Genomic DNA, 14,083 nt, shown 5'->3' with positions numbered 1-14,083 from the left:
TCTCTCCCGTATTGGGTGGTTGTAACTCTCCAGTGATTTGACTTCACCCCCAAAGGTGCACTCCTCCATTGTCTCTTGAGACAGACTGAGGCCCACATCAGTAGCTTGCTGATCAGGCCAAATGTGAAAGCTGTTCCCTGGAACTATGTATCCGCACCTGCCTCTGCCTGTGCATATCAGCAAGATCCAGTCAACTTATTGGGATTTAGGATCATCATGTGCCCTGGAAATAGAACGGAGGCATTCTCAAGCTGGCAGCAAAGAAAAGGGTACTGGTTTTAGAAGTTTAGAAGTTTCCTGCTTCAAGCCCAGGCAATCCTGATAGCCACTAATGCAAATGCAAATATACCACAACTAGTAGGTTGCCTATTAGAAAAGAAGATCAAGTATTGTTTATGTATGCGACAACCGCGGCTAGGACTTTGTTAGCCCCAAAATGGAAACTACAGGAATTACCAACAATTGAGGAGTGGCAGATTAAAATGATGGATTATGCTGAACTCGCTAGGTTGACTTGCAAGATTCGCGACCAAGGGGAGACAAGGTTTCAAAAAGACTGGAGTAAATATGTGGATTATATGGAGAAAAACTGTAGATCTTTAAAAACACTTGCAGGATTGAAATAAATCCTACGAACTGATTAAAAAAGTCAAAAAGGAACTGCAAAAATGGAGTCAACAAGAAACCCGCGTGAAGGGAGGGGGGGGGAGTCGTAGCTCGGCAGAGCAAGATGTAAGATGAAAATTTAAGATGTTTTGTATAAAAGATTGTTTTTTTATTATTTTAATTGGATAAATTGGAAAATGGAATAAAATTTATTATAAAAAAAATAGTAGGTTGCCTGGCGTGCTCTAGTCCATGGGGTCACGAAGAGTCGGACACGACTAAATGACTAAACAACAACAGTAGGTAGTTGCTGAAGCATATTGTTTAAGCAGATTCATCTCCAGTCCTACTTGTTACATCTTTTGGAATTGGCTCACATAGTTGTAAGAATGTGAACTATTATGGGACTTTCTGCCTAAAGTGCGCGCATATATATATATATATATATATATATATATATATATGCCATGCTCACTTTTTAGGAGCAAAAATGTAGTTTTTAAAAGGGCAGTTTTATCATAGGGACACCTTTAGCACTAGCTTCTGTAATAGCACCATGGTAGTTCAGTGCCACTGCTGCGAAGAATAGATTTCGATAACTGTTTTAACATTGCACTTTAGTGGAACGATGCTGGATAACTGCTTTCTAAATGGATTGCATCTATACGTTAATCCTTTATTGTGCTACGCCTTACCTAGGGTCTGTTGGATGCTCAGTATATTCTAAGAATGCATGACACATCAACCTGAACTGGAGCTCATCACTGGTATTAACTCCCAGAGCTTCATGGTGGGGAAGGCAAACCTGTGGTCTTCAGCATCGTCATGCTGCCATTGTCCTAATTTCATAAGCCCTCTGCAGGCAATGAGTTCTGACCTCTGGCAAGAGCCATCCGTCCTGGCTGGGCAGAGAGGAAGAGAGAGAAAGGAGGTGGCACAGAGAAGAGTGGGGGGGGGAGGATGACCCCACCCACTTTTCAGCTCTGACCTGGCCCACTGTTAGCACCCCTACTATTATGCAGCCACAAAAAGCTGTTGTATTCCCTTACTATATACTTGCTCGTGCTGAAGGTACATAAAACGTGGAAGGAGACAAATTACACAAAGGGGAGGGGAATCCACACCAATAATTCTCTCCTCCATAAATATCCCTTCCCCGATATCATCCAAGTGCATCTCTTACATTTAATTAACCATGAGAGATGACTGTTTTCTTTTTAGCAAATTAAGCATGCTTTTGCATTGCTTGGTCCTAAAGTAGTCATTGCACATTAAAGCTGAAATACCATCTGTTGGCATCTAAAACATTTCATTTCACTCTTTCCCCCTTCTTTTTTTCACTAATGGGAAATGCTTTATCACAGCTTTTTCAATGGCATATATGACGCTGGTGACCAAAATATATATTTCTCCCTTTATCCTTCCTAATAGCTAACTTTCTTGGAAATAAGAGGAGGCATTTTAATACGTGGCCTTTATATGCAGAAAGGCTCCTATCTTCTATAAAAGTAGTTTAAATGATTTGCCTCGCATGCGTATCTGATGGCTTTTAACTCCTAGCTATTATTATATTCTCTTGTTAAAATATCTAGATGCCTGGAAAGGATATCATGTTACTTTTTCTCCCTTTCTCTACCTGCCCTCCCCTTTAAATCCCTTGTTTGCTGCTTAACCAGCACATACTACAGTAATTACACTGGTAGGCAGAGCTTTCACAGTCTGTTCTTGCACCGTGGAATGTAAATGTGCTTGACCTTTTTTGTTCCAGACATATTTCCTCAATACTGTTGTCACTTCAATTCATTTAGTACCGCAGTTCACAGTATTAACAGTAATAAGAAAGATCTTTGGCAGATGTGTTTGGGGGGGAAATTGTACTTTTGAGGCTGACTTTCACCTTTTCCTCTACTTTTTCTCCTCTGTGTGGCTGTTTATAGCAGAATAAGATACATATAATCTAGTGGGGTGTCCTTACCCACCACCCACACACCCCACTTAGGGAAGAGAGGAAAAAGAGGCATTCACAAAGGCGCAAAGAAGCTGTGGTGCATAGCAGTCTGTGGCAGTGTCCACATTAGTCCTTCATGCCTTTCTCCAGGATACTCCATTGCATTCACCCTCCAACCTAGTTTTCTGTTTTTACTCCCACAAAGTCAGTTTCTGCGTTTACTGAGCAGTCCTCTTTCTCTCTTCTCTCCTGTGTGCCCCAGTGCGCCATCCCCAAATCTGCTCTGGAGGGTTGTGGGAATCCCTGAGGTAGTTTGGGAGGTGCACAGGGAGATGAGAGGGAAGGAAAGATCTTCTGTGCTGGCTATCCTGGACCCAGGCGAGATTAGCACCGCCTAGTGCTTAAAGAATTGATGCCGAAGAATTGATGCTTTGGAATTATGGTGCTGGAGGAGACTCCTGGACTGCAAGAAGATCAAACCTATCCATTCTGAAGGAAATCAGCCATGAGTGCTCACTGGAAAGACAGATCCTGAAGCTGAGGCTCCAATACTTAGGCCACCTCATGAGAAGAGAAGACTCCCTGGAAAAGACCCTGATGTTGGGAAAGATTGAGGGCACTAGGAGAAGGGGACAACAGAGGACGAGATGGTTGGACAGTGTTATTGAAGCTATCAACATGAGTTTGACCAAACTGCGGGAGGCAGTGGAAGACAGGAGTGCCTGGCGTGCTCTGCTCCATGGGGTCATGAAGAGTCGGACACGACTAAATGACTAAACAACAAGTACACAAAGGCAGGGACTTTAGTTGCTTCACAGTTTTAAGAGTTGGTGTTCCCAGAAGTAGCCTCATGCAAACGTTTCTACCAAGTATAAAAAATACTGGCATAAAATAATACAGCACAATCGTATGCATGTTTACACAGAAGTAACTTCGTTGCATTCAGTAGGACTTCCTTCTATGAAGGGTTGCATGGGATTGCAGCATCAATCTGTAACTTTGCTTGCCTTGTACACAGATCATAATAAACTTTTATAAAGAGGGCATGTGCCCCAAAATTCTTACAGGATAACTCTGGACTCTCCTCATACACTTGTGTAGTCTTTTTGGTGGCATGAAAACAGATGGGATGACATGAGAAAGACATGGTAGTAATTTGCTTTTTTACCACTTTCCTTCCTATACGAAGCCTTTGCTTCTGTTACATATGCATATGTTGAAAGAACTTGGGAGTCTATATATGCTTCCTGTGGCTAACCATATTGTACCCTTCTGCTTTGCCATTTGCTCTAGCAAAACCTATTTTTGTAGAAATTCAGGAGAGGGAGATCTGTGATAAACAGATGAGCTTGCACTCTAACTTTACTTCATAAGTGAACTTCATAAAGAAGATTAACTCAAGCCTTGTTGATCAGTGCATGGTCCGTGCCTTGAAAGCAGTAATGAGGAAGTGAAGGAAGCAGTCTTCCAAGAATCGGACAACTTTCTTTTTACTCTGTGCCTTGAGGAAGATCAAGCTAACAGTATTTAATAATGTGACTCTGTCCTAAAGCTGTTCAAAGTATGTTAGTTTGTGAGGTTTTGTTGCAGTATGGTGTTTTAGTGGAGCAAAATAACATTGGCTGAATACAACTGGAGTGAGTGATCTGTCTTATGTTTTCTGATGGGCTTTGCTTATATTTAGATTTCCAAAAGTATATGTAGACGTTTACAAGTGTTAGCTTAGCTATATTTTGTCTAGTGTAATTGACCTATTCCTCCCCCCCTTTTCTCTCCCCTCCCCTTTTTGCATTAGTGAATACTGTTCTGTGTAGGTTTTCACCTTTTGGAAATGAAACGAAGTATGTGATTTAATTTCCAATTCCTCCACCTCCACCCCTTAGCTCTAACTGAGTATACAGCCCCTTGCATGCATGAAGGAGGGGCATCTACATGTGGAAAGGGCCCATGGGGCCACATTGCTACCCTCATCCCTCGCTCAACCGTTGGCCCTGCCCCAATATCCATATCTGCAGGTCTGCGGGGAACATTTCCCCTATGTGCATAGACCTCTGTGGGAGCTGGAAGTCTGGTAGATTGTAGTTGCACGATATGGATGTGGGCCTCTGCAGAGGAAGGACAGAAAAACTGCATGGCCCTGCGGGTGGCACCAGTATTGCTGTCCCACAGTCCCTTTCTACGTGGGAACAAGGCTTATGTCTAAACTTATCCCCTCTACAATTCTCACTTCACAATGGTACACATGCATTCAGATCTGCAAATTTGGAACCGATTGCTGCCCACCGTGATTAATCCCCTATGGGGTCATTCAGCAGACTTGCAGAATGTGTGGAGTCTTCAGTACAGTGTAGGCCATTTCCTAATTTATCAGTTCCGTGTAAGGACATTTGCACACGTAGCCCTTCCGCTGCAGTGTGATCATACGTTCCTTCTTCCATCAGAGATCTTTTTTCTTGAGAAGGAGCCAAATGCAGCAGCCATCCTTTCTCCTTTTCATTTAATAACAGTGTTGAAGGGCAACCATCCCACTCAGCTTTGGTGTAAATACTTGTCCTTCTAAAATCTAGGTTGTCATCATTAAATGGTCTTATTCTCTTAAATGGCAAGTATTTTCAGCTTGAGTTACTTCAAGTGGCTTCTTTCCTTTTGTATCCTGGAAGGATATTCTCTGCAGTCTGAAACATCACGACTTTTTGATGCCTTCTGTCAGAGTCCCTCTTTCTGTCATATCAGCTTATCATCCACCCACAGAATTCTCCATGGTGTTTTCACAACCCATCACTAGACACATTTTAAAGGACCTCTGCAGTCTTTCTGCTCCCCCCCCTCCACCTACACGAGACCTGAATCTTCTCCTACCGCAACTGATTTGTTCCCTCTGTAGTTGCCAAATGAACATAGTTCTTCTCTATCTACATGAGATTTCTATTCAAAGCCATTTCAGAGCTGCCATCTTCATTTAGCCAGCTGTGCATTTTTGTGCTGTTTCTTAATAGAGGCAGGGCACCTGACCTGCACCAAGTTTGATTGGTCCAGCTAGGTTATGTCTAGGTTTTGGTCACATCTCTGCAACTGCTACCTAAGACAAAGATGCCAAATGGCAACAGGATTTTCTTAAAACTGTTCCAGCTAGATGGTGTACAACATGACAGAATTCTGTTGCAATTTCAGATCATCTCGACATCTTATGGTGATACAACAATTTTATAATTGTTTGAGTTTACGAGTGCTGCAGAAGTGACTTGAGTTGTGAACATTTAGTCCCTTCTCTTTTTTTAAAGCTATTTTTATTAAAGCTTGAGAAATAAACAAAGAAAAAACAATATGCAGAAGTCAACATCAGAGGTCCCTGCTTCTATTACGGCAATTAATAACTATTGCCGTTGATGCTCTCCGAAGCGTCATTGTCAGATCAAGATGATGTTTTTATTCATTCGTTTAATAAAATTTATACACTGCTTGATTGTTTTTAAAAAAACCCCTCAAAGTGGTCAACAAAAAGATAACACAATAAAGTCAAGAAAAATTCGCAACCGTACTTTTAACCATACAAAGAGTCAAATACTAGAACAGATTAAAATTACCTGAATTCTGGAGCATCTGAATGTTTTTAGCAGGTACTGAAAAAAGTACAGTGAAGGTTGATCTCAGTCGGGACTGAGTTCCAAAATGCAGGCACTGCCACTCAAGCACAATTGAGTTCTTTTAAATGTGGAACTGGTATTATGTGGCACCTGTAGCAGTGCCAATTCCACTTATAGAAGTGGCTTAATGGACACTTATGGCATAAGGTGATCTCGTAGGTAAACGGGTCACAAGTTGTTAAGGGCTTTCTATACCAATAGTAACACCTTGAAGTTGGCTGGGTAGCAAATCGGCAACCAGTGCAGATCTCTGAGCATGGGTGTTATATGCTGACAAGGCCATACTCCTGTCAGCAGTTGTGCTTCAGCATTCTGCACTAACTGCAGCTTCTGGATCAGACGCGAGGGAAGCCCCACATAGAAGCTCCAGTCTTGAAGTAACCAGTGTATGACCTACTGTAGCAAGGCTTTCCTGGTCCAGGAATGACCATAGATGTCAAATACCCAGTTGATACCCAATCAGTTCTCTTCCGAACATAATTATGGGATTGGAGAAAAATGTCCAATGCCGGTAGTCCTTACCCACACTTTGCAGATATTAGGTGGATTATTCCATCTCCAACAGGACTGCTGAAAGGCAGTGCTCACTTCTGAGGGTTGTGTGTGAGTGTTTGTGTGTGTGTGTGTGTGTGTGTGTGTGTGTGTTTTATTTGAGTAGAAAAGAGGCCATCAGTGCAAGTATTTATGTATTGCCTGATGGCATAATCTCCCCTCGCCACCAACCTTGTGCTATTTTGGGGGCAGAGGAGGGGGGAAAGTCCTGTTGCACCATTGGAAGTCCTTGCATGGGCTTCCACTTGTGGGACCCATTAGCTGACTCTGGCTCCATGGATTTAAGTTTCATTAAAGTGTTATGCACGTGACTTGTGTACATTCTGCTTTTTCAAAATCTTCTCTTACCTAAATGTCTGCCTCTAAAAATGTCTCAAATTTTCTTCAGGTCCTAGAAAGTTACAAAAGTTATCATTTGTCATGGAGGTTGGGAAGATACTCTTAAACAATGATGTTGTTAGTAGAGAAGTATACAGTTCCCATTAATTAGTGTATCAAAAATTAGACAGAGTAGAAATGGCTTTTTAGACTCATTATGCAACTGGTTCTTTCACATACTGACTTTACAGTGAAGCTCTAGGCCATCAATGTTGTGGAGTAAAATTCCTTTCGCTTGGCATTCTTAAGCAGCATTTTCAAGCCTCTCATGATGCTTCTCCTATCTGTGCTGGAATTCTCTCCAAGAAATAAAGCTTCGTTTGCTTTCTTGACAGTAGATAATAAATTGACTGATATAATTCAGTTGGGGAGTTGAAAAATGCACTAAAAATAATGGGGCATAACATGCTAGGGTTAACATTTATTCATAGATGATGCAATTAAATAAAATGGGCATTAACTTCAAGGTCAGTCACTAAAGTAATAAAACTGAATATTTTAATTGAATCATAATTGCTTCCCGTTGATACATGCAAGTCAAGTAAAATAGATGTCAGCTCTGCAATTATGATTCTTCCTCCTAATTAATTTCCTAATTCTGCATGGAGCTTTCTAAGGCCTGGGCCTTGTTGTGGGTTTATCCACCCATCCAGGTTGCCTCCTCCCTCCTTCCCACCCCAGCTGATCGCACATAGGGAAAAGCGCAGTGTTGTTGATTGATAAATTCTTATTCTATTATGGACTTTTATGTAGTTCTTCCTTTGCTTTATTTACAGAACGTAAGTAGTAAAATCCTGATTGCAACATCATTATTAAGAGGGAAAACATCAATAATTAAAAATTATGTGAGATTCTGACATTTGTCATCATTTATTTTATGAACTCTGATGTTTCAATAACTGGATAGAATCAACAAAACTAAAACTTCGGTTTTAGAGATTATCCTTTAATGGACACAATGATTATCCAATAATGGATAATGTATATTTTGCAGCATATTCTGCAGATAAAACAGCATACAGTCTTCATGAGAGCAGAATTAACAACAACAGCCATTCCAAATTAACCTTACTGGGGGTGGGAAGCAAGGGTACCTTATATCATGGCACAATCAAAGGTATAGGAAAGAGAAACAAAATTATCAAAGAGTAAAGGTAGCAGCTTTATTAGACCTACCAAAATATCATAAAATAACTAGGACTCTTCATCAGGTACTGTAAATATTAGAACATCAAGGTGGAGGAGGAAGAGAAAAACAGTTGTTGTGGGTCAAACTATCAGCAGGTAAGTTTTAAGATGAGCATGGCCGGAGCGAGCACTTTCAAATGAGGCACACAACTTGAAGTGCCTCAATTGGATGTCTGCTAGCACCTCTCCTGCTTATCTTAAACCCTGGCTTGGTTTTTTAAAAAAACATTTCTTACCTTGCACAAGACACCCATCTGATTGCTATAAGATGGTAAAATGCTGGACTTGATGGATGTGCCATTGCTTTGATCTAGCAAGACAGTTCTTTTTCAACATGTAGAAGGCACAGGGAATGAATACATGGATGTGACAAAGGGGCTGGGGCAGCAAGTATATTTATATAATGCAGTTAACTTGCTTTTTTTTGTTATGTAAAATTGCTACTTGCTTTTCATGGGTAGCCTGTCTTGGCACCCCTTGTAAACCAAATAGCTGGTTCGGAAACACTATGTTTTTCGGGGGGGGGGGGAGAGAAAGAAAGATATTTAAACTCTTCATCCCCCCTTGGTCCTGAGGCTGCACAGGCTTCCCTGCTGCTACTCTTTACATAACAATGTATAATCACAGTTTTTTCATGCAATTAGCATCACATTTTTCCCCTCCTAAGAAAAGTCTCAGGAAAGGGTGGAATTTTCTGAAAATTGTGTTGAGCATGGATTTCCCCTTCCCAATTCTCTTCTTGATCCTTAATCTTGATGAGAAGTGAGATGTCCTTTCCCCCTTCTGCTTAAAAAGTGAGCCATTACTGCAGGCCACATGCATATTTTATACATTAATATATTGTATTATATGCAGATTACACACATAGGTATGCAGGTTTCCTAAAGTAACCAGCTCATGAACAGATATATACAACAATGCATATAACTATAGAAATTACTTATGGAATTATGCTGCAGAAACAAAGTACAACATGAAATTGATCCTTTTCTATGCATTTTATGTATAATATACATATTTCTTTAGGTATGCTTTTGCATATAATCAGTTGGCCTTTTAATAAATAACGTATGTGCAGCTCAAACATAAGAGGGAACCCTTGTGTAAGAAGTAGTCCATTGTGAGCGAAGTTTGATTGGGTCAGAACTGCTACATTCTATGTATAACTCTCTCTAAAACTGATTGCTCCTCCATACCTAGTTACAGAAAACTGGGGGTTTGGAAGGAACCCCTATTGAACTTTAGTTATAGCAGACCGTAGCAGGCTTAGGCCAGCTTCATATTTTTAAAAGGTCTACATTCTGATGCTTACCATAGCAGAACATGGAAGAGTCCTGTAGACTAACATCTTGAATGCAGTTTAGGGGTTATCAAATCTCTTGGACTATTTTCATTATCATAACGGGTACACCCCCGTTTTTCCTTTTTATGTGCTGAAATTTCTCTGAATGGAAAGCACTCAGTAAAACAATGTGTTTTCCAGTTGTTGTGCAGGGCAAAGGAAATGAACTTATTTTTCCCCAAGGATGGAAAACAGTTCAAAGGGAATAAGAGAGTGAGTTGTGGCTAAGAACATCTATGTTTGCCTCAACATTATTTTTGATATACAGGAACTGTTTGCCAAAGGAGAAGGTTTCTTAAAAAAAGAAAAAGTAATCTCTGACGCCCAAGCAGTACTTTGTTCTCTAAAATATGTTTTAACATCTCTTGGCAGGTTTAGATCCAGATAAACATCTAGGAAAAACATTGGATGAAATGGAACCTTATCTTTTGGAAGTAAGTATTATCTAAAATATACTTGAAACGTTCTGTGCCTCACAAAAAATAAATAAATTACATGTGGAGGAAACTGGACAACACTTACTTCTTAAAGCACACACTTTCAGAAGCAAAACATTAGACCAACATTTGCCATACTGGAAAAAAAATAAGTTCTCTAAAATAGGATACATGTAAAAGTGTTCAAATTGATGACTGCTTTATTTTTTTTTAGAAAAGTTGTCTAGAAAATTATTATTATTATTACCATAATTTATTACCCTTCATTCACCCTAAGGTCCCAGGCCAGGTTACAACAATTAAAATACAATATTAATATTAAAACACAATGTTAAAAACCGTTTTAAACAAGTTAAAATTACAGACATAAGTTGGGTCCTAAAAATACAAGCCTCGTGTGTCAAAAGCCAGGATAAAGATGTGTGTTTCAGCATTTGCCGGAAGCTATATAATGCAGGAGTTCCACAACTTAGGAGATCTCACAAACAATACCTTCTTCTGGACCACTCCATCCGAGCTTCTGAGGGCATTATATTTTTATGTATGCTCTTTTCTTCCTACACAGATGTAAGCTCCATGTTATTTGGGAGTGGAGAAAACACTGCTTTAATGTATGACACGTGGAGTATGCAGGGTACAGTGGTACCTTGCAAGACGAATGCCTCCCGCAACGAAAAACTCACAAGACGAAAGCGTTTTGCGATGTTTTCGGCGCTTCGCAAGATGAAGTTTTCTATGGCTGCACTTCGCAATACAAAGTTTCTCGGCGTTTTTTTTTTGTTTGTTGGTTTGTTGGTTGGTTTTTTGCCGCGGCAAACCACGCTTCGCAAGACAAAAATCTCGCTAGATGAAGCGACTTGCAGAACGAATTACTTTTGTCTTGCGAGGCACCACCGTAGTTGTTGCTCATCAACTTCAAGCATTGCAGATTCAGGTAGGTAGCCGTGTTGATCTGACACAGTTGAAATAAATTTAAAAATTGTCTAGTAGCACCTTAGAGACCAACTAATTTTGTTCTGGATATAAGCTTTCGTGTGCATGCACACTTCTTCAGATACCATATCTGAAAAATATCTGAAGAAGTGTGCATGCACACGAAAGCTTATACCCAGAACAAAATTAGTTGGTCTCTAAGGTGCTTCTGAACAATTTTTTAAATTTATTTCAAGCATTGCAGTGTGGATTCCCACAAAGGATATTAATCTGAAGGCAGCCCTGTTTAGGGAAGTTTTTAATATTTAATGCTGTATTATTTTTAACACTCGATTGGGAGTCACCCAGAGTGGCTGGGGAAACTCAGCCAGATGGGTGGGGTATAAATAATAAATTATTATTATATTATTATTATTCTTGTTGGGAATTCTAATCAAGGAAGCAGCTCCCAATACTAAGGGGAAACTTTGAAATTATTGTGCAGAAGAAAGGGGACAGGGATCGACAACCTTTTTGAAGCAGCGGGCACATTTCAAATTTTGAAAGAGTGCTGGGGGTTTCAGTTCCAAAATAGCTGCTGCTGCGGGGAGGCATAACACAAATTTAGAGAGAGAGAGAGAGGCGACGTTATGCTTACCATGGGAAATCAACTTCATCCTTCTGGTCCTGATGGTGGAGATCACGCGGTATTGATTGTACACACACACACTGATGCTATTGCTGCCTAAGTGCAACAGGAAGCATTTTTCAGCACCAGGAAAGAAATACAAGTTGGCCACACCAATCCCACTTTCATCTCTCAGAAATAACTTAGAAAGTACTTGCACATTTTACCTCATAAGTTTCTTTCTGGGAGGCTGGAGATGTACATTTCCCCCCATGAAAGTTCAAGAGTCTGGAGCGCCTGCCCAGGGGCACCACTGAAAGCCATGGCAGTTCCATAGTGGGGAAGACAGGCTACATGTCTGAGTGAAATTCAGGTCCAGTACAGACTTACAGATTACATGCAGTTCACATCCACAGCTCTGGCCCTATCTGCACTATATATTTCAAGCAGCGCCATGCCATTTAAGCAATCATTGTTTCCCTCAAAGAATCCTGGGAGCTGTCGTTTTCTAAGGGTACTGAGAGCAGTTGGGAGACCCCTATGCCCCTCGCAGAGCTACAGTTCACAGAGTGCCCTGAGAAGAGGGATTTGTTGTTTTACCAGTCCCAGAACTGTAGTAGCTCTGTGGGAAGAATAAGGGTCTCCTAGCAATTGTCAGCAGCCTTAATAAGCTACGGCTGCAGTTTGAACTTTCCTGTGGTAAAAGTCAGCATGTTCTATGTTAATAACCTCAACCTCCTCTTTAGTGATTATGAAATAAATTAGCTGTGCAGTTTTATCGCCTTGTGGTACAAGTGGCTGTGTTACAACACCCCAGAAAATGTTGTTCGACTTTGTCTATGTGAAATGGTAAGCTGAGATCTGTGTGAGCTTAATGGAAAACAGGAGTGCCTGGCGTGCTATGGTCCATGGGGTCACGAAGAGTTGGACACGACTAAACGACTAAACAACAACAACAAATCCTGGTACCAACTGAATGTAGTGGATTCCTGCATTATAGGGGGTTGGACTACATAAACCTCAGGCTCCTTTCCGACTCTATAATTCTATGATTCTGTGACTTTATTCCCAGTATACATACCCCAGTTACGTTGTTTTTCATAGGCTTTATCATGGCTGAACAATGACAAACAATAACCAGCATTTTCTCCTAGATTTGGTTTCCTTGGCAATGCTGAAGTCGCTTCATAGGGTTGTGTGGAGGAAAGTTGCTCAGTAAATACTCTTTTTTTTGTTGGTAGGGGGTTTGTATTCTGCTATAAATGTCAGTGTACATAAATATTTTACTAGATATTTAGCTCACTTTATAACTTAGTGAAACTGTAGCATAAACACCAGCTGCAGAGAAAGTTGAGGCTATGGTTCTAAAAATATTTCCTTTGAATGCTGTCAGGGGTGGTTGTGTATGAGAGAGAGATTGAGATGGAGGGGCGGGGAGAGAGGTCGATGGGGATTGGAGGCTGGAGAGATCAGAAGGTAATGGGCCAATTATATTTGCTCTTTTGTCAACTCCCAGCTTTTAGGCATGCTGTTGTTGTCCTGAAGCCCTTTCCCCATTTTAATAAAAAAATATGAAGTGAAGTGTAAAAATCCATATTCAGTTACTTAGATATATTTTGCCAGCTTAATCCCAGAGAATCTGAGTGGGTAAAAATACATTTAAAACACACAAAAGCCTTATTTGGGTGTTTGCCTGGATATGCAAGGGCTAAATGTATGTAAAGGGGCAGCAGCAGGTATGCAATTTCTGACCCTCCATTTGTGGGTTTCTCAGATTTTTACAGCTTGGATACAAAGGCCTGAAATGGGCTTCCATGAGCATTTGAATTTCTCGTTGCACAGAGGCTTGTAAGTGTTCATTCAAATGCATGTAGTAGTCCCCTTCAGACCACCATGCTCAACATACGAAGGCCTGAGAGGAGCCTGCGCATGTTGTGCCATAGAATGGGGTGTCAACTCCAATTGTGGTCCACATGTTCAGGGGAAAATGCACACTTTCCTGATCAAGAAATAGAAGCTGGTGTTTGTGCCTTCGTAATCACAGGTCTGGATTATTTAATGTGCTGGTGCTAGAAACAGTTAGGGCCAACTGGTGAGATAGGAAGCAGTATCTATGTGGGAGAAAGCTTGTAACCAAAACTGAAGAGCAAATCATCAGGCAGGGCAGAGGAGCAAGCCAGAAACAAGGAAGGAAGGGCACCCAAAGGATACAGGTCAAGTTGAGAGCTCAGGGAGTCCTCATAGCTCAAGCAGCTAGAGCAGAATACCAACTGGTGAGTGGCGTCAGTCCAGGGCAGGCATCCCCAAACTTCAGCCCTCCAGATGTTTTGGACTACAATTCCCATCATCCCTGACCACTGGTCCTGTTAGCTAGGAATCATGGGAGTTGTAGGCGAAAACATCTGGAGGGCCGCAGTTTGGGGGTGCCTGGCCCAGGGCCTGTGGTTG

At 41.0% G+C, this 14,083-nt stretch overlaps 1 protein-coding gene across 1 annotated transcript in view; it reads left to right on the top strand.

Moving 5' to 3' along the window:
• DPH6 (diphthamine biosynthesis 6) overlaps positions 1–14,083 on the top strand; it is a 243,222-nt gene that overhangs the window by 59,929 nt on the left and 169,210 nt on the right. The window contains exon 6 of the mRNA XM_035110376.2: positions 10,031–10,092. Within this exon, the coding sequence (XP_034966267.1) occupies positions 10,031–10,092 (62 nt within the window). The remainder of the gene's footprint in view (positions 1–10,030; positions 10,093–14,083) is intronic.

This window comes from Zootoca vivipara, chromosome 1, assembly GCF_963506605.1.
Source record: "Zootoca vivipara chromosome 1, rZooViv1.1, whole genome shotgun sequence".
Classification (NCBI taxonomy): Eukaryota; Metazoa; Chordata; class Lepidosauria; order Squamata; family Lacertidae; genus Zootoca; species Zootoca vivipara.
The sequence above is the reverse complement of the archived record's forward strand: the minus strand, read 5'-3'. Positions and strand labels throughout refer to the sequence as shown.